General features: G+C 38.0%; 1 protein-coding gene across 2 annotated transcripts in view; it reads left to right on the top strand.

Annotated features, from left to right (window-relative positions):
- The window catches only part of Top1 (DNA topoisomerase I), a 90,525-nt gene that overhangs the window by 14,825 nt on the left and 54,338 nt on the right, over positions 1 to 21,362 (top strand). For both annotated transcript variants that reach the window (XM_076571243.1, XM_076571244.1), the window contains exon 3: positions 11,148 to 11,250. In XM_076571243.1, coding sequence (XP_076427358.1) covers positions 11,148 to 11,250 — 103 coding nt within the window. The remainder of the gene's footprint in view (positions 1 to 11,147; positions 11,251 to 21,362) is intronic.

Below are 21,362 nucleotides of genomic sequence, written 5' to 3'. Positions count from 1 at the left end.
CTATTTTCTTGAGCTCTGTCACCTTCTGTCACATGTTATCTAACCTCAGTTGTCAAGTGGGATATCTGTGTCACCTAAAAAAATGCGTCTGCATTCTGCATTTCGCTGTCCATCCTCGTAGGTGGTACTGTGCTTTATTGAGGACTCCTTAGAACATCATGGTCATCCAATAGAATCGGAGTCCTCAGGGCCATGACACTGCCAGGCTCCACAGTTGTGTTCCCTTGGTACACAAAGGCATCTTTGGTGGCAGAGATGAAGTGCAGCAGCTGTACCTGCTGTTTTGTATTGTGGTACATATATTTATCCTGAATAGGGTGTCATGTCAGAGCATGGGAGGCTGGCCTGCTGTAAAAACTCCATCTGTGCCTGGACACCTGGCTTCCATTGGCATGCAGCCGCTCATAGTTCATGCTCAGAATTTGGCTGGTGTAGCTTACCAGACCGGCTCATGGCAGCTGGTAGCTGGTACAGCAGATACCCAGGAATAGCTACAATGTTGCAGTTGCAAGACACCAACATGCAAGGTAGTACTGCCCCCCCCCATCTTATTGAATTAAATTAGTCACGTGTGACTGATTGCTGTCATTAATTAGCACAACTCTATAAATAAAATGTAGATACAACCCAAGAGATAAAGTGTATATTTTGCTTAGAATAGGGGGTGGTTGGGGCTCTTGTGACTTTGCAAGAAATTGAAGACCAATGAGAATTTATTGTGTTAGAAGTCTGAATGAATTTCTCATCTATATGTTTACATTGTTTTATCCTAGATGGTGATGTGCTAAGAGAATGTATCACTTAGGAATTCAGGCAGGTCCTGAATTTCACTTGACCTCCTTAGTGCTAAACAAAAGAGAAAATTTAAAGTCCTCTAGCTAGAATGAGTTCTTATTTTTATCTCAGTGTCCCTGAAACTATGAAGTAGTTTATGTCTATTTTATATTTGGCAAAATAGGTTGGCTTAAATTTATACTATTCCATATCAGCATACTTTAAAATGGTTACTGTGAGCTTTTAACTTTTGAAATTCTAAGCTTCTAGTGTGTTATCCATACCAAGTTTACTCACATGAAGTTATAGTTGATAAACACTACACTATAAATGATAGAGTATTGGATATGTTAACTTTTAGTAAAAGCAGATTAGAACTGTGTTCCTTCCTATATCCCAGGCAGGGTTGTTTTCTCACTTGCATGCTCATGTTGGGTGTAGGCTACACCTTATAAATAATTGGACTCACAATTAAGAAATATTAATCTGCTGAAACAAAATGGTATTGTAGCCTTGGCTACTGAGACCACTGACGGTAGACAGATAAGATCTTTAACAACTTGAGTAAATTGTGCAAAGACTAGAAATAGACCCAGGTTCTTAACAGGTTTAGCTTCAGTTATAATCAGGGTTTTGGAGACTAGGGTAGGGAAGGCTTAGAGGTGAAACAAATGGCTTGATATTTAATCAATTATTATTAATCAAGCAATGTTTGAAGGGCTCTGCATTTTCACCTGTCAATCCTGAGGCATGGTTGTCACTACTCACTTCTACTTTAGAAATTTAGGCTCAGGTGTTAATTAGCTCACAGTTGTTTAATTTGTAACTAAATTGTAGTGCAAGGAGTTTAATCTACTGTTAGATGCCACAGCTTGAGTTAAATGTGAAACAGAGCAAGGTACATGGGAACCTGATGACATCCCGAGGATATCAGTGGCTGTAGTAAAAATATCCCTTTAGACTAAGTTTCTGTTTGTGATGGATCTTAAGTAATTTGATACTGGGTTGTGCTGTTCTTTTTTATATGTCTTTGTGAGGGTGTCAGAAGCCCTGGAACTGGAATTAGACAGGTGTGAGCTGCCATGTATGTGCTAGATATTGAACTGGAGTCTCCTGGAAGAGCAACCAGTGCTCTTAACCACTGAGCCATCTCTCTAGCACCCCCCTGCAACCTCTCTTACTCCCCTCCTCTCCACCTTTTTTGGTCTCACTACATAGCTCTCACTATCCTGGAACTTGCTACCAGGATAACAGCTGGATACCAGCCTTGCCTCAAAGTAACAGGTATTCATCCACCTTTGCTGTAATTAAAGGTGTACACCACCACCCTTGGCTTAATTCTTGGATTCTTAAAGGTATGCATGCTGCATGTATGTATATTTGTGCTATGTCTCTATTTGTTCATTTATTTTATATAGAGAATTGAACCCAGGCCTTCACCCACACATGCTACACAAGTGTTGCTGAACCACATCTCCAGCCAGCCTATGGTTGCTTTAGAAGTGAATCCTTCCATTTTTTTTCTCTCCTTTTTAGTTCCAGAACTCTTAGAGCCTTTCTTTAGCAAGTAACTACCTGTGTCTTCTCACTGAAAGAGTTGTTAATTATGTCCTAGAATTTTGAAAACATTGTCAATGAGAATTGTAAAATAAGGACTCTTGTATGGATTCACTTGAATTAGCTGTTATTAAAATGGATCTAGACTAAAAGTAAACCAACATTCTTAAAGTGTGAATTGAGACTGTTGAAAGAGGGTGGAATTTTTTTGCTGAACTTTCCTTTTAATGACAATAGGCTTTCAGGCATCTTAGTTCCTGGGGAGATTCACATATTCCTGATATATGACCATATTTCCAGATGGCAGTCTTTAAGACCAGAGACCAGTTCATTATCTACCCTAAACAAAAACAGTCTTTTAAAGCATTAGAAAATACAAGTGCATAAGTATTAAGTATAATGTTGATTTGTGTAAACTCCAGCTTTCGGGATGTGATTCTATGGAGGAAGAAGATGCAAGGCGTCATCTCAGTAAGCTTTATAATAATGAGATGATAAATATCTTTTTTAATTAAATCAGTGTACAGTCAAATGATTTCATTGTCTATTATGTTGTTTGGTGGTACTGAGAGGCAAACCCAAGGCTTTGTTCATGTTAGGCAAGTGCTCTACTGAGCTACATTATAAGCTAGTAGTTCTCTCAACCTTCCTAATGCTGAGACTCTTAATACAGTTCCTCATGTTGTGGTGACCCTCTGATCATAAAATTATTTTGTTGCTACTTCATAACTATAATTTGCTATTGTTATGAATTGTAATGTAAATGTCTGATATGCAAAGGGTTATTTGAGCCCCAAAGGGGTTATGGCCCACAGATTGAGAACTGCTGTTAAAGTCCATTTATTTATGTATTTATTCATTCATTTGTTTTGGAGACAAGGTCTTGCTTTTTAGTTCTGGCTGGCCTGGAATACATCATGTAGGCTGGCCTCCAACTCACAAGGATCCACCTGTTTTTGTGTCCTAAGCCTTTGGGATTAAAGGCATATGCCACCAAGCCCAGGAGCCATTGTCTTTTTTGAGACAAGATCTTGTTAATTATCACAGCCTGGCCTCCCAGTTCTCAGTCTACCTATCTCTGCCTCCTGAGTACTGAGATTACACTTAAGGGCCATCACATGTGGCTCCAATATCCTTTTTGTGAGCTGGTTGTATTATTTGTTTATCAGCGAGGAATAGAGATTTTTCTTTGAAAAAGTTGTACTGTGTGTACCTTCTTGGGGAAGACAGCTTTGATATTATACACTGATTACACACCAGACTCAAGTACTTACTGTATTTGAAGGAAGGAGATCATGCTGTTATATAACTGATATAATAATATCTCAAAGTCTTAAGAAAAGTTGGTAAAATAATATCTCAAAGTCTGTCAAGAAAAGTTGGTATAAAGAGTCTGGCTCCAGGCCATGCTTGGTGGTACACGCCTTTAATCTAAGCACTTGGGAGGCAGAGGCCAGCCTGGACTACATAGTGAGTTCCAAGACAGCCAGGGCTATGTAGAGAGACCCTGGAGGGGGGGAGGTATGCAGGGAAAGGAGAGAGGGGAGAGAAGAAAAAACTAACAGATAAACCAGATACACACATATATACTAGACTGGCTTCAAACATGGCTCAGAGTTCCCTTCTTTGTACAAGAAAGCTGTCTTTCCAGTCTTTGTTTTTATGGAAGCAAAGGATTCTTCTCATGCCTTGATTTGCTTACTTTAAAATCTTGAAGATTGTGAAATAGTTTTATAATTATTAATGTGTGTTGCTTCTTTAACATCTCTCCTCCACAAGGTGGAATTGATTTCCTAGACAAATGTAGTACCATGGAGCCTGTGCCACACACCCCCAGCCTGTGTTTTCTCTTAGAAAGTGTAAATGTTTATGCTTGGATTAAGCTTGACTGCATTAAAGTCCCTAAGAGGAATAGGCTTGGCTACTTTGTTAGGTGGCCACCTACTGACTGCAGCTAAAATAATACAAACATGCACTGCATGTGGGATTTTAACTGGTGTTTTCTTAGAAATTATTTAAAAACAATACAAAAAATTAATTTTGTGTACACACAGAGCATGTATGTTTTGTGTATATCAAGTGTTTATGGAATGAGAACAGCTTTCAGGAGTTGGTTCTCTTCTACCTTGAGGTGGGGTCTGTTGTGTTTGCTGCTGACTCACAGCTTCTAGAAGTGATTCTCCTATATCTGCTACCTGTCCTACCATAAGAGTGTTGCGAGTACAGGTGCCTGCCTCTGTGGATTCTCTGCTTGTGGCTAGCACTAGTACCTGCTGAACCATCTCCCTGGACCAGCCTGGAAATTATTCAGACTTCTGAGTACAGGATTGTTAGAGGAGGCCAAAAATTCTATTTCTTTTTAAGTCATTTTTAGGATCTCAGTATAGGAAAAATAATAAAATATCTCTTTAGTGTTGCCTTAACAGGCAAGGTGCCTAGGTTTGGTTCCTGCTTTAAGTGCACATATAGAACCAGAACTGTTAAGTTGTATGCAGTGACTAAGCTCAGTTCAGTTCTATATAAACTAATAATGAAGATGATTAAATGATATCAAATTTTCTGAGCCCGGACTATTATTTCAAGGAGGAGCATTTTTTTTTTCTTTTTTTTGGCCAAGGACACAGATACCAAGTTTAAGATATGCAGAGATGTGATGCTCCTGAGAATTTTATACTGCTTTCTCTTTTGGGTGGTGGTGGTGTGTTGAGATAAGAGTTTCTCTTTATGTAGCTTTGGCTATCCTGGAACTCACTCTGTAGACCAGGCTGGCCTCTGCCTTCCCAGTGCTGGGATTAAAGGCATGCCAGCTTCTGTGCTTCTTTCTTGAGTAAAAGTTAAATGGTTTGCATCCAAGGTCAAACACTAAATGACAGAACAAGAATTTGATTATTTTAATTGTGGAGCAAGTCTGTTTTCCTCTAATCTCCTTCAGACCTCTGTGGTAAGGTTTGCCTATGATTGTTCATATTCTGTTTCATTCTTTTGAGAGGGCAGGTTCTCACTACTACCCAGGGAACCTTTGTTTTCAAGTAGTCTGCCTTCTTCAACTCCTGAGTAGCTAAAGGTACTAGAGGTGTGCTCACCTTCACCCATCTTATCATTCTAAGGTTTTGCAAAATGTTTTGTGGGTTTGGCTTTTTTTTTTTTTCATATAATTTGTGTGTTTGATTTTCTTATGGAAAAGAAAAATTTATTTGGCCAGATGAGGCTAGAGGGGACTTGGTTTACAAATCTCTGGCTCCTGTTACCATCTTGAGATTAGGTCAACTTTGAGAGAGTTTCTTTTTTTTTTTTTCTTTTGTTTTTTTGAGACAGAGTTTCTCTGTGTAGCTTTGGAACCTGTCTTGGAACTCACTCTGTAGCCCAGGCTGGCCTCAAGCTCACAGAGATCCGCCTGCCTCTGCCTCCTGAGTGCTGGGATTAAAGGTGTGCGCCACCACCACCAGGTGAGAGTTTCTTTTTTAACAGACCAAATTGTGTCAGATTTATTTGATGCAGATGTTTCTTAATTTCTAGATATGTTTTCTTTTTGTCTAAGAAGAGGATTAGGATTCTAGACCTACAAGAAAAATGAGTATTTCTATTTAAAAAAAAGAAAACTTTTGGGGACCAAATGGGTTTAGAGAGATAAACATAAATAACTGGGATTTAATTAATCAATTTTTAGTGCTGGGTTTTGAACCTAGGCTCTGAATCATATAGTGCATTATATTTTATTCATATATTCATGTTTTCATTTATTTATTTATTTATTTATTTATTTATTTATTTATTTATTTATTTATTTTCTGGAGTGGAGGACTGACCCAGGGCCTTGTGCTTGCTAGGCAAATGCTCTACCACTGAGCTAAATCCCCAACCCCCTAGACTTTATTTTTAAATATGCTCCTGACAAGAATCAACTCCATCATTTCCTCACTGGCAGGAAGTGCATCTTACTTAATTTTGATCAGTCATGAGAGGATGAATGTTTCAGCAATGATAATAGTGGCTAGTTGCTGTTGCCTATTTTTTATTGCAGGTAGGCCCATCTGCCTAGAGAGCTTGCTTCTTATAATTCCCTCTTAGCTTCTAGTAAGATTTAGTCCAAACTGCTTCTTCCACCTGAATTCAATCCCTGGGACCCACCTAGTGGAAGGAGAGAAGTGGCTTACAAACATAAAATAAGAAGTAAATGTAGAAAAATAAAAGCAGCAAGAATTTAAACAGTTAATAGCATCAATACAATTATGAAAGTTGATAATATAGAAATTCTGTTATAATTCTTCAGAATAGTCTTAATTTCCTCATTCTTTTTCTTAACTCTTTGTTGTGTCCTTAGTGTTAAGTCTGTCTTCTGATTGCTTCCCTTCACCTGTCACTTGTGTTTTGGAAGTTTTTCCCTCTTAACTTTGCTGCCATCCATTCATCCTCCTCTAGACTCTAGAGACACCTTGAAGGTTGTACCACTAGTGGGTCAGAGGAGGGATGTGAACACATCAGTTACTTGATTAGATAGACATTGTGGAATTCTACTGCCACAAGGATTGTATGTACCAATTAGGTATACTTTATTTTCAAAAATGTCAAATTAAGGGAAATGCATATTTAGTAAATAATAGCTATTACCTTTGATATGTATATTTCCTTTTCATTAAAAATGGCCACATGGCTGGGTTGCTTCGCCCAACCTTGATGCAGGGGGAGGAGCTTGGTCCTGCTTCAACTTGATGTGCTATGCTTTGTTGACTCCCATGGGAAGCCTGCCCTTTCTGAATGGAGATGGAGGAAGAGTGGATGGAGGTGGGTAGGAGGGGTGGGGGCAGGAGACGAGGAGGGAAGGGAACTGGCTATGTAAAATAAATGAAAAAATTTAATTTAAAAAAATGGTCACATGTTGAGAGACTGCCTGTTGCCGGCTCCTGTTCTAATGTCCTTCTCTTGTGTGCCTTGGGTAATGGCTCTTCAGGTTCAAATATTAATTGCATAATTAGATTGTAAAGTCTTTGAATTACAGAGTCCTTGTCTGATCAGTCTTTAGTAGGGTACTTTGGACTTGAGAATACATGTAAATTAAATTAGCCCTCACAAAACCTGAATCTGGTAGTATTTTTTGCACAATAATTGTCAAATCCTGTGTAATGCTAGCTAGAAACTGCTCTTAAAGTGGGAAGAAGATGGAAGATTGTTATCATTTGGAAGTTTGGTTCTTTCTGCTTTATTTCTATGTGTGTGTATGTCTGTGTCCTTGGAATACGGAGCTGGAGTTACAGGCAGTTGTGAGCTCACCCAAATGAGTGCTGAGAACTGAACTCAGGACCGACCTGGAAGTTTCTTTACTTAAAAGCCTTTTCAATTTCAGGGAGGAATACTTTAGGTAATAATAACAAAAGATGTTGATTTCTGGTCTCTTCTTTTTTTTTTTTGGTTTTTCGAGACAGGGTTTCTCTGTGTAGCTTTGCGCCTTTCCTGGAGCTCACTTGGTAGCCCAGGCTGGCCTCGAACTCACAGAGATCCGCCTGCCTCTGCCTCCCGAGTGCTGGGATTAAAGGCGTGCGCCACCAACGCCCGGCGATTTCTGGTCTCTTCTATTTATTCATTTACTTATGTGTCTTTTTGGAGTAATTTTATTTAAATTGCAGTGAAGCAGTGTTACACACTATTCTGTTTTTTAAATGACTTTAGGGGTCTTTGGTTTCATCTAGCGTTTTCAAAAGCTAAGAATTGGAGCATGTTGTTGGTGTTTGTGTGTGCGCATGCTTCTACATGAGCTCAAGTGGAATGCATGCATAACAGCCATTGGGTGACTGAATTCACAGTGAGTAAGATTTTATGGTGATATAGTACACAGTGGTTGGCACCTTTAATTTCTTAGCTGTCAGTCAAGTTTATTGCCCTTCTTTTTGCATTTGATAGATATTTGGAATGTCACAATTGTTTTCATAAATATTTTAATAATAGCTATTCTTTGACAAATTCCAGGAGGATACTTAATCTTTAAAACCACTGGTATATTCTCCACAAATGTATTTTCAGCATGCGGGATAGAGTTCTGTGTGCTCTTACTGGCCTTTCTACTTCTTGCTTCCTCCTTTGACCAGCATCTTCTTGGTCAGGTGTCCCACTATTGCCTTGAATACTTGGCCTCTTTTAGACACATAAAAGTCTTAGTTTTGGGGCACAGCTTTCAGTTTTTTACTAGGGTCTCTTGTTCTTCCAGCTACTAGGATCTAAAGATGAGAGTTTTCCTATGCTCTTCCTCTACATTCTTTACACATAGAGCTCTTAGAACTGAATTCAGCTTCTATTTTCCTCAGTGTACTTGCATGTTTTTTTCTGTTGTTTTTAGTCTCTTTGCTGTCACTGTCTTCTGGGTTGTTACTACTAGCTAATATTTTTTTCTTTTCCCTTTCTTATACACACTGCCTTTCAGCTAGTTCCCCTTTAAGTATGATGTATTTTTGTTCTTTTTCAGATTAAAGTAACTGTCAACCTAGAGTAGAACATTGACCCTGGGTTAATACTCTCCATTAACTTTATCTTTGGTACCTTGTGTGGTGGCAAAGGTCTGTTATCCTAGTACTCGGGAGGCGGAGGCAGGAGGATCTTGAGTTCTGTAGACAGTTTGAACTACATAGCAAGACCTCCTTTAAAACAAAAACAAAAACCCAAAGTCTGGGGATGTTACTCAATAGGAAGGCATTGGATTGATCCTTAGCCCCAATCCCAAACAAAATTATTTTTCATTCTTTGCCTTTTTAATTTTTAATTTAATTTAATTTTTTTTAAAGATTTATTTATTTATTATGTATACAGTAAGCCTGCAGGCCAGAAGAGGGCACCAGATCTCATTATTGGTGGTTGTGAGCCAACATGTGGTTGCTGGGAATTGAACTCAGGACCTCTGGAAGAGCAGCCACTGCTCTTAACCTCTGAGCCATCTCTCCAGCCGAAACCCACTATTTTATACAATCAACATACATCAAAACAAAGAAAACCTCTGTAAGGGAACTGGGGGGTAGGTGTGAACAATTGATATTTTGATAAGCAAAGCTCATGCCAAGAGAAAAATTGATTAAATAAATTAGGACATCTTTTTTCTTAAGACTAGTTATGGGGGCTGCAGAGATAATTTGGCTGTGAAGAGCTGCCAGTGGTCTTCCAGAGGACCTGGGTTTGGTTCCCACCACCCATATGGAAGCTCACAACCATCTGTAACTCCAGTTCCAGTGAATCTGATGCTCTTTTCTGGCCTCCACAGACATGCATTACATGGACATGGCACATAGACATACATACAAGCCAAAAACCCATACACATATTCAGAATAAATCTTTTTTTTTGAAAAAAAGGCTCATTATGAAAGTTCACCTTTAAATCTCCAACAGTTGAGTATCTGATGTATGAAGGAGGGTATCCATCCAAAATAGCAAGCCAATGACTAACAGAATATAATCATAGTATTATAATACATGGTGGCCAAAATATTTGCAACCCAGAAATAAAAAAAACTTGTACAACTCAATAGTAAGACGCATACAGATTCACACAGACATATATACAAACAGGACATTGGATGATATTGCAATAGATATTTAACCAAAGTATGTGAATAGTCAGTAAGTACAGATAATCTTCATTAAAACATCTCTTAATCATTAGAAAAACAAGGACTAAAACCACAATGAGGGGGCTGGCTCAGAAGGTAAGAGCACTTGCTTTTGACCTAGGTTTGGCTCCCAGGACTCCAGTTCCAGAGGATCTAATGCTCTTGTGGCCTCTATGGGGACCCAACACACACACACACATAAAGCATTTACATACATGCAGGCAAAACACTTATGTGTAAAATAAAATCTTTAAAAATCACAATGAGGTAGTATATATATCTTAGTCACTGTTACATTGCTGTGAAGAGACACTGTGACCAAGGCAATTCTAATAAAATAAAGCTTATAATTGTGGGTTTACTTACAGTTTCAGAGGTTTAGTCTATCATCATCATGTCGGGGAGCATGGCAGCAGGCAGGCAGACTGGAGGTGTAGCTTAGAGCTATACATCCTGATCCATAGGTCAAGAGAACAAATCCCACCCCTGGTGACACACCTACACCAACAAGGCCACACTGCCTAACATTTTCAAATAGTGCCATTCCTGATGACTAAGCATTCAAACACATGAGTCTATTGGGGTCATTTTTATTCAAACCACCACAACATACCTTTTTAGAGTAGGAAAAAAGACAGTAACGATTATATTAGCCAGGCATTGTGATGCACTCAGGAGGCAGGGGTGGGTGAGTTTAAGGCCAGCCTGATCATACAGAAGTCAGGCCAGCCAGAGCTGCATAGCAAGACTTAAAGAGAAACAAACAAACAAAAAAAGCCAAGACTGATAATTCTAGATGTTGCTAATGATTTGTAGCAGCTTAAAACTAATGATTGTTCATGGATATGTATGATAGTACAACCACTTAGGAATATGTAATTTAGCACTTTAAGTTAAAAGTACTTTTTAAAAATGACCTAGCAATTTTACTTCATTTAGAAGCAAATGTCCACCAGCATGTGAGTCATAAATTACAGTATAGCCATATAATGGATGTCACTCAGCAGTAAATGAAACCATGGCGGCAGTTTAGTGGTAGAGTGCTTCCTTATCATTTGTAAGTTCCTGGATTTGAGACAGGGCGATGGGATGTCTTTGTGAAATCTTCCTACCAGTAGAATGTGCTGTTATGTATGGTCACTTTGCCATTTGACATCTGTTTCTACAGGTAGGTAGGCAAAAGATAACTTACGATTTCTTGTAACCAACTTGTCTCTTATGGTTGCAGATTCTCACAAACACAAAGATAAACATAAAGATCGAGAACACCGGCATAAAGAGCACAAGAAGGATAAGGAAAAGGACCGGGAAAAGTCTAAGCATAGCAACAGGTAAGGATTGATCAACAGGGCATCACTTATTAGGGAGCTGGCATCCTTAGCTCCCATGGATAGGAATCAGTTTGAGATGAGGCCAATAGGATGGGTAGCAAAGTAAGAAACTGTATTTGCTGGAGTTGTTAAAGAGAATGCTTTTATAATTCAGGCCTCACTTGGGATGTTATTGTTTAGATCATGATGTACAAAGCAAGCATATTGAGTTTTCTTTTTTTCTTTTTTCTTTTCTTTCTTTTTTTTTTTTTTTTTTGGTTTTTTGGTTTTTCGAGACAGGGTTTCTCTGTGTAGCTTTGCGCCTTTTCCTGGAACTCACTTGGTAGTCCAGGCTGGCCTCTAACTCACAGAGATCCGCCTGCCTCTGCCTCCCGAGTGCTGGGATTAAAGGCGTGCGCCACCACCGCCCGGCCTGAGTTTTCTTTTAATAACATTTCATAATACTAAAGTATAGATCTGTTGTAACAGGCTGTTGAATCAAACATGCAGAGCTTACCTTTGTAAAAAAATGATTTGATGCCATTGTTCCCTAGATTTTAAAGCTATATTTATATTTTAAAACTACTTCACTAGTTTTTCTTATTATCAGTAGACAAGTTAGAAAATTTCTTACCATTTTGTGATTTATTTATGAGTCATTAAAATATCCAGTTTAATTTTCTCTAGAGAGGATATTTCTTCCCAAATCATGTACCCCTCCTGGTTTTTCTACTACACAGTCATTGCTTATAACGTGATCAGCTAGTTTGTTTTATTTACTCTTAATACTAATCTCAGCACTTGAAATTAGTTTTGGTTTTTGTGCATCTTACCTTCTCCAGTTTACATTTGTCCAGCTAATAATAATATCTACGAAAGTAGATTTGAGGGCAAAGATAAAGAACCTCATGAAATGATGATACATTAACAACTATTCATGTTTCTTTAGTATTATCAGAATACTACACACATAACGCACACACATAAACTATTAGAATTTTGAAGAGAATTAATAATTACAGTCAATGTGCCACCATGCCCAGCCTAAATTTAGGCAGGTCTTGGTATACACTCTGTCTTTTAATACACTTTTATAAACCAGTAGCCTTTTTGCCAGGAAGCATTGAAAGAACTTGGCCTGTGTTTCTGTGACTGTAAGTCTCTAATTCATATGTGGTTAAGTTTATGAGGACAGTAGATACCTTGTAAGGAAGCTTGCAACTGCTTCTGGTTTTGACTATTCCCTAGACACAGTTTTTATAGCAAAGCAAGTGTGTAAAGGTTATACTCTCCTACAGTTCTTGTATAAGTGATTGCTTGATGTTCTTAGTAGTGCTGCAGATTCATTATTCTGAAGCCCAGAATAATTAAAACTTAGAATGACCTTTTTCAGAATGCTTACAAATCTTTTTTTGGTTTTTCTTTCTGACCAAGCCTAGTTAACTTTGTGATTATTATCCTCATTTCAGCTGTTACTGTTACAGAGCAGGAGTTTGGAATGTATTTCTGTGTCCCTTCATCTAGATAGTAGCATTGATTGTTTGTCATCAGATTGTACTTGGGACTCAAGTCCGGGTATTACATTCCTGTGCAATAATAGTAGTATAAACAGGAGAGCTACCTTTCTTTCTTCTGGTGCTGTGGACACAAACCTGAAAGAATCCTACCTTGGTTATTTGGTTTCACTCAAGGTGCAAAACAAGGTAGCCAATATTGAGATGATTTCATTTGTTTCTTTGTGTGCACAGGAGTCTGAGGTCATGTGTACAAAAGTCACATTATCCAATAAGAAAAAGTTGTGACTCCAGTCAATATCCCCAGTAGATTATTCTTTACAATCAAAACAAACAAACAAACATCTAACTCCCTGCTTAAACAAAGTCAGTTGTGTTGCCAATTTACCCAAGTTTACTGTCCTCCTAAGCATGTTGTAGGTTCCCTTAATTTTTTTTTTTGTTTTGTTTTGCTTTCTTTGTTTTTTCAAGACAGGGTTTCTCTGTGTAACAGCCTAGATGTCCAGAAACTCAATTTATTTTATTTTATTAGATTTAATTTATATGTGTATGAATATTTTGCCTGCATGTATGTATGTGTACCATATGTGTGCCTGGTGTCCACAAAGGTCAGAAGAAGAGGACATCAAATCCCCTGGAACTGGAGTCTGTGGGTGGTTATGAGCCACCATGTGAGTGCTAGGAACTGAACCCAGGTCCTCTGTAAGAGCAGCAAGTGCTCTTACCAATTTCAACATCTCTCATTTCCTCATTTATTTCTTGACCTATGATTATGTACTGGTTACTTTTTGTGAACTTGCATGAGTTACAGTCATTTGGAAAGAGGGAACCTCAGTTGGGAAGTTGAGAAAATGCCTCCATAAAATCTGCTTGTAGGCAAGCCTGGGGGCATGTTTTTGATTATTGGTTGATGTTAGAAGGCCCAATCTACTGTGCCATCCCTAGGGTTGTATAAGAAGGCGGGCTTGGCAAGCCATTCGTGATAAGCCAGTAAACAGCATTCCTCCATGGCTTTTGCTTGACTCCTTCAGTGGATTGTGACCTGGGACATGTAAGCTAAATAAACCATTTCCCCCCAAGTTCCTTTGGATCAGTGTTTTATCACAGCAATAGAAAGCAAACAAGGGACAGAGTAATAACATTTTTACAGTTCAGTTAAAAAAAAAAAAAAAAACACTATGAAAGAAAAGGACTTTTTCCAGCTCCCAAGGTGTTATTATTGGGCTTGTAGTCTGACCAGACAGCCCTCTTAGTATTCATTAATAGTCATATTTTCTTCAATACTAGGTGTGATATTAAAAAGCACCATAAAACAAAAGGCCAAGTTCTGTCATTCACAAGCTTTGTCATAATCCAAGCATTCTACTTCTTTGTCTCTTTTTTCCTTTTGGTTGACTGTGAATAACAGTACCTGCCTTGGCAAGCTTTTGGATTTGTTTACGTACATGATAGCTCATTATAAACTGTAACATGCTAAGTAATTAAGATAATGATGGTGACAGTGTTGATTACCAGAAAGCCTAATAGAAGATCATGTAGATAAATTGGAGCTGTCAGTTTTTGTAGTGGGATCTAATTTAGTAGTTAATTATTGATACATCTAATTTGGAGTTATGGCATTTTCAGTTATTTCTACCCTTATTGTAGTGAATACTAATCATTGCTTTTAAGATTTCATGGTGGATGCCACATTTTTTTTTTTTTTGGAGACAGGGTTTCTTTGTAGCTCTGTATAGACCAGGTTGACCTGCCTGCCTCTGCCTCCTGAGTGCTGGGATTAAAGGTGTGTGCCACCACGCCCAGCTCATAGAGACAACAATTGAAACTAGACACTGAAAATAGTTAATGATCTCAAAAGGAGGAAAGATAATGGCTAGAAAAAGAGGTATTCCTGCTTGGCACAGTGACACTTGGCTTAGGAGGTAACCGCATTGGAGGGTCACCAAGTTTCAGGCAAAACAGGGCTATAACTGTCTCAATCAAATATAATAAAGGGGGATTCCAGATGGTATGAAAAGTGTTAGGGGGTATAGCTCTGTGGTAGTACTTTTCTAGTACATACAAGCCCTAATTTTATTCCCATAAACAAAGCATAAACAAGATATATTACTATTGTAGCATGTATTTTGATTTGGAAGGAATGCAATTAGGTGGGATACCTTAGTTAATGCTGGCTTTAGGCAGACTACCTACTGAAAACTGTTTAAAGTTAGTGCTTGATTTTTAAAGGGAGGAAGAAGCTACTGGAAACAGTTTAAAAGGGACTTTATAATACAGAAAAGGTTCCTGTTTTGGATAATTGGCTGGCTCGTTATATTAAGACACATAGCCATTAAATGCTATGACTCAAAACCAAAATGCTAAAGATAAGGAACTTCGATGGATAAGGAATAGAATGTTAGAATGTGCATTAATTTGGGCATCTTTGAGCACGTCCTCTTTTATTCCGGCCTGCAAATAAAGGAATAAATAGTTCCTAAATTCCATTTTACTTTAATTTTCTATAATTACACATAGTATACCTCTCTTGGCCACAGTTTGACTTTCTAAGATTTTCTTCAGACAAGAAGTCCAAACTATACTAATGGAAAATTCCTAGTGATAAATTGTTGATAAGTTGTTTTGAGATGGTTCCCCAAGGCTGGCTTCAAACTGAAGAGCTGCTTATTGGGATTACATAGGTATGAGCCACTTACTCAGCTCATAAGTTTCAAATTGTATGGTTTTCTAAGGAAATACAACCCTGGGACTTGATTCATCTCTCTATCCAGTATATCCATGATATATATGTATTCTCATGGTGTTTGTCAGTAGTTGTCTGGTTATCTGAAGATCATCTGTCAACACATCATAGTTGAAACTTGTATTCAATTTATCTTTATTTTATCTAATGCTTTTAAAGTGTGAGACTAGTGATGCAGCAATTTAGGATATACCAAAGCAAGCAGTAAAGTGTTTCTTGTAAGTGGAAAGGGAAAGTTCTCAAAGGAGAAGGAGAATAATTATGTGCTGAGAGTTATAGAAAATTGTTACTGTTGACATTAATCCCTAATATGCCTAATTTATAGATTAAATGTTATCATAGATATGCTTGTATAAGGAATACCAACCCCCACTCCACCCCCATAAATAGAGTTTGGTATTATCTGTGGTTTCAGACATCTACTAGATCCAAGGTGGGCAACTCTGGTAATTCAAAAGAGCAGAATCCTTGTGATTTTGTTTAGTAGCCTAATGATGGTGGATATTAAGCAGCTACCATGCCTTAGAGCCTTTTGAAAACTAGTTGCTGCCGGGTGGTGGTGGTGGTGGCGGCGGTGCACGCCTTTAATCCCAGCACTTGGGAGGCAGAGGCAGGTGGATCTCTGAGTTTGAGGCCAGCCTGGGCTAGAGAGCGAGTTCCAGGACAGGCTACATAGAGAAACCCTGTCTCGAAAAAAAGGAAAAGAAAAAAAAAAGAAAGAAAGAAAGAAAGAAAGAAAGAAAGAAAGAAAGAAAGAAAGAAAGAAAACTAGTTGCTGCACTATTTTCCCCAGAGACAACTTTTAAGTTATCTTGAATTGTTTTATTTAAAACATTTAAGCTTTATTTAGCTGCCCGCTTTCCTTGAAAAGCCATTAATTTCTTTCCTAGCTTGGAAGCCAACTCACTCTCTTGTTGGAGTACCTAAGATTCAATTGTCTGTGACCTTCAGGGTCTGCTGCTTTGAATAGTTGGCAAGCATCAGTGACTAAGTCCTATTCTCAGAAGATGAGTAGATTTCTTAATAGTATTATTTATTTGCTTGCCTGCTTTGTTTGGGAAGTAATAGAATGGTCAAGTTCATGACGGACTCTGGAGCCAGACTGCCTGAGTTTAAATCCTCATTCCTTCGCATTAAATAGTTCTCTTTGGTCAAGTTACTTAAGTTTTCTGTGCTTTAATTTTCAGATTGGTGAAGTGGAGATGCCAGTACTTACCTCGGGGTTTTGTTAGAGCAAGATGTGTATATGTTGTGTGCTACTATTCTTCTATTTCCTAAACACTATTGTCCATAAAGAACAGATTTTGATGTCTTCCTGTAGCCAACATCTAGCTTCCCAGAATATCAGGACTCTAGGTTTTACAAGGGTACATCATCCCCTTTTAATTTTTCCCTACAAAATTAAATAATTTTCTAATGTAAAAGAGAATGCCTTATCTTCCTGGCTTCTTCCTGCCATCCCCTTGCTTGTCCCTTCTCTCACCTTCCTTCTGTCTAAATACATGCTTTAAAGAAATACTGGTCAATCTTTTGTTTGCTTAGCTCCTGTGAGAGTCACAGACCAGAGGTCTCACTATTGTCTCACTTTAAAAATAGCATGGGCTACTTTCCATCATCTTCATCATTATCATCGTCATTGGAATTCAACTGGTTGAAGCATAAGACAATCATGAACGTTATGAAAAGAAGGCTTTAAGTCTTATTTTTGGTTTTTCAAGAGACAGGGTTTCTCTGTGTAGCTTTGGAGCCTGTCCTGGAACTCACTCTGTAGCCCAGGCTTGCTACAAACTCAGAGATCTGCCTGGTTCTGCCTCCCGAGTGCTGGAATTAAAGGCATGCGCCATCACCTCCTGGGCTTTATCTTTCTCTTTTTAATATTAGTTTTCAGAGAATTTGTTTGTATTCTATTCCCCCTGCCTCTTACTACACTCTTTCTGCCCTTTCTACTGCAATGATCCTGAGCCTTTAGAGGAGTGGGTACCATATATATGTATATGTATGTTTCATTTAAGGCTAGACATACTGTTTACTTTCTTTAATATGACTGTTTATTCAGCTGGTGTAGTATAATCTTATTCACAGAGGGACATGATTGCTGAATCAAGGAGTTTTCCACTGAGGCAGATTAATTTTCTAATTACTTTCATTAAGAAAGAGAATTGTGAGATGGTGGTGTAGTGTACCCCTTAAATCCCAGCACTTGTAAGACCAAGGCAGGCAGATCTCTTGAGTTTGAGGCCAGGCTGGTCTACAAAGTGAGTTACAGGACAGCCAGTACTATTACACAGAGAAACCCTTTCTTTCTTTCTTTCTTTCTTTCTTTCTTTCTTTCTTTCTTTCTTTCTTTCTTTCTTTCTTTCTTTCTTTCTTTCTCTCTCTCTCTCTCTCTCTCTCTCTCTCTCTCTCTCTCTCTCTACCTCCCCCCTTCCTTCCTTCCATTCATTCTTTATTTATTTATTATGTATACAGTGTTCTGCCTGCATGTATGCCTACATGCCAGAAGAGGGTATAAGATCTAATTTTAGATGGTTGTGGGTCACCATGTGGTTGCTGGGAATTGAACTCAGGACCTCTGGAGGAACAGCCAGTGCTCTTAACCTTAGCCATATCTCCAGTTGGAGAAACCCTTTCTTGACAAACATAATCAAAGCAAAAGAAAAAAAGAAGAGGGTTGGAGAGATGGCTTAGTGGTTCCAGAGGACCCGGGTTCAATTCCCAGCACCCACATGGCAGCTCACAGCTGTCTGTAACTCCAGTTCCAAGGGATCTGACACTTTCACACCAATCCACATAAAATAAAAAGCTAAAAAAAGAAAAAGAGAAAAAAGAAAGAATTGGGAAGAGTGGTATAATATGTAAAGGAAGATGGAGCCTGAAGCATTCCTTAATTAGCCATTTATATTTTCATAGGAGGTAATCACAAAGGTCTGATTCTTTCAAGTATTGAAGATTTCTGTTTTAGGAAATAACTACTTGATGGCAAGATATTAATGACCTCAATATGTCAAATCTTAGACTTTCTATACAAAACAAGTGATAATATTAACTAAGTGGAAATGTGATATCTGGGGTTGGAGAGATTCTTCTGCAGTTAAGAGTACTTAACTACTCTTTCAGAGGACCCCATTTTAATGACCAGCTTTCTTCACATACTAGCTCACAACCTTCTGTAATTCTAGCCCCAGGAGATCTGACTCTCTCTACTGTCTTTCTCAGATACCAAGACTGAATGTTGTGCAGACAAAAACATCCATCTACAGTAAACAAGGAAACAAAGCAAATATTTTTAAATAGTATTTAAGTGGAAAGGTGATAACAGTGTACTAGCAGGTGCTTCAAACTTCTAAATGGAAATACAGAGTTTAATCCTGGCTTCTCTGTAACAGAATTTGCATTAGTTTTTAAACTTCCACTTCCTCTGTATATAAATTAGTCGGAAAGATAATAAAACGTACTTCTCAGGAATATTACAAAATTAAGTACAATAAGGATTGTGAAAACAAGTACAGCCGTGTGTGCTGCATGCCTTTAATTGCAGCAGAGGCTGGCAGATTTCTGTAAGCTCAAGGCCAGCCTAGAATACATAGTGAGTTTTAGGCTAGCCAGGACTATATAGTACCAAAACACACACAAACACACTTGCAATTACTAAAACTAAGTACAATGCTTGGTTTAGGATAGTGTGGGGAGAAGATATATTCATCATTAAGATGACTGCATTTGTTTCCAGAGTTTTCTTTTATATAAAATTTATGTAGGACACTTAAATGTTTAGACTTTGTTACAGGGTTGTTTATTATTATTATTATTATTATTATTATTGTACTTTTATAATAGAAGCTAAATATAGTAATATCAAAACTATGCATATTATTAGGTGTATGCCACCTAGTGAGTCAGATTTTAGGCTCAGCAACAAATAAAGGATTAGATTCTTTTTTTAAATTTATTATGTGTACAGTGTTCTGCCTGCATGTATGCCTTCATGCTAGAAAAGGGCACAAGATCTTTAATTAGATGGTTGTGAGCCACCATGTAGTTGCTTGGAATTGAACTCAGGACCTCTGGAAGAGCAGCCAGTACCCTCTTAACCTCTGAGGCATCTCTCTAGCCCTAAGGATTAATTTCTTTATACTGGTTATAGGATAATTTTTTTTTTTTTTGATAAAACATTGTACTTTGGTTGAAACACACAAGAACACAGTGAGTAGACTGATAATACTGTTAGTGGAGAAATGTGGTCACTGTATGCCATCAGCAAGCATTCTCTGTGCCATTCAGCCTTCATGAGCTAAAAGGTTTGCTGATGTAGAAACTTGTCACTTATATAACAGCTGATGGGAACAGGAGGAGAATGTAGTATGTAAACAAGGCAAAGTGGGCATTTCGTCTCATCTGTGATAGTCCCTGCATTCCTCTTAAATCTGTAGTCCTGTTTCTCTTAGAGTTCTTAGAGTCTGTACTTATAACCCAGATGCTTGTCCTAGCTATGGCTACTTTTGTGCATAGAGGTGGGTATAATGGTAGGTGTAGCTGACCCATATTCTATGGCTTGTCTTAATTTAATGCCATTACTTTTTTGTCCTGTTTTTGTCTTTATAGACAAATATCCTTTTAGGAAACAGCTGTAGAGGAGACCTTTTGGGCTTCTTGGGGTCATTGCCAGTGAAGCCTCCTTTTTCTGCTCTGAGGAAAAAAAACAAGTGGCGAATGAACTGATGAACCTTATAGTCCTGACTATCCCTATTGGTTGAGCTTACTATAATTAGCACTCCTGCACCTGGGATGAACCCCGAATTGATATAATTGAATTTGAGTTCTGTTTTGCTTAGCTGTGGAATCCATCAGCTCCTACAATAAGCAAATGCCAGATATACAGAAGAAAATGACTATCTACATTGTTCTGTAACATGTGGTTTTTACTGGTAGTCTCTGTTTCTGTCTACATTTATAGTCAAAGGCATTTTTTCATAGTCCTGTTGGCATTTGTCAGGAATATTCTGTATGAATTCTTATAGTAGTAGTCAACAAATATTCCTTTATAGTTACATAATTTGATATAACACAATTTCTTCTTTGGTTTAATCTTTTAGATTGTATCCATATTCCCATTTTCTCATTTTCTTTTTCCTTTTGGTTCTTATGGTAAGTACCAAAATAAACATCTTTGTATGTAACATTATTTCCGTAAGAAATTTCTAGACGGTAGATCCTATATGAACACGTATGATCATTTTAATGGCTCTTGCCTTGTAATATTTTGCTTTCCAAAATAGGAATTTTATTTTTACATGCTACTCTTTCAAAGCATGACTTTGAAATAATGAATGTAGAACTTGTCTGTAGCTAGAATTTTCCTGCCTTGCTCACAGTCAGAACAAATCTTTGTCACCCGCCAGTCTCATAGCCGCTCAGACCCAACCAAGTAAACACAGAGACATATTGCTTACAAACTGTGTGGCCATGGCAGGCTTCTTACTAACTGTTCTTATATCTTAAGTTAATCCATTTCCATAAATCTATACCTTGCCACGTGGCTCGTGGCTTTCCGGCATCTTCACATGCTGCTTGTCCTGGCGGTGGCTGGCAGTGACTCCTTCTGCCTTCCTGTTCTTTCTTTTCTCCTCTCTGTTAGACCCGCCTATACTTCCTGCCTAGCCACTGGCCAATCAGTGTTTTATTTATTGACCAATCAGAGCAACACGTTTGCCATATACATCCCACAGCATCCCCCACCCCTTTTTTTTTTAAAAAAAAGGAAGGTTTTAACCTTTTTTTTTTTTTTTTTTTATTTTTTTTTTTTATTTTTTATTTTTATTTTTTTTTTTATAATTTATAACCCCAAATGTATTTATAAATTAGAAATGGAAAGATCT

This window comes from Peromyscus maniculatus, chromosome 4 (assembly GCF_049852395.1).
Source record: "Peromyscus maniculatus bairdii isolate BWxNUB_F1_BW_parent chromosome 4, HU_Pman_BW_mat_3.1, whole genome shotgun sequence".
Lineage (NCBI taxonomy): Eukaryota > Metazoa > Chordata > Mammalia > Rodentia > Cricetidae > Peromyscus > Peromyscus maniculatus.
The sequence above is the reverse complement of the archived record's forward strand: the minus strand, read 5'-3'. Positions and strand labels throughout refer to the sequence as shown.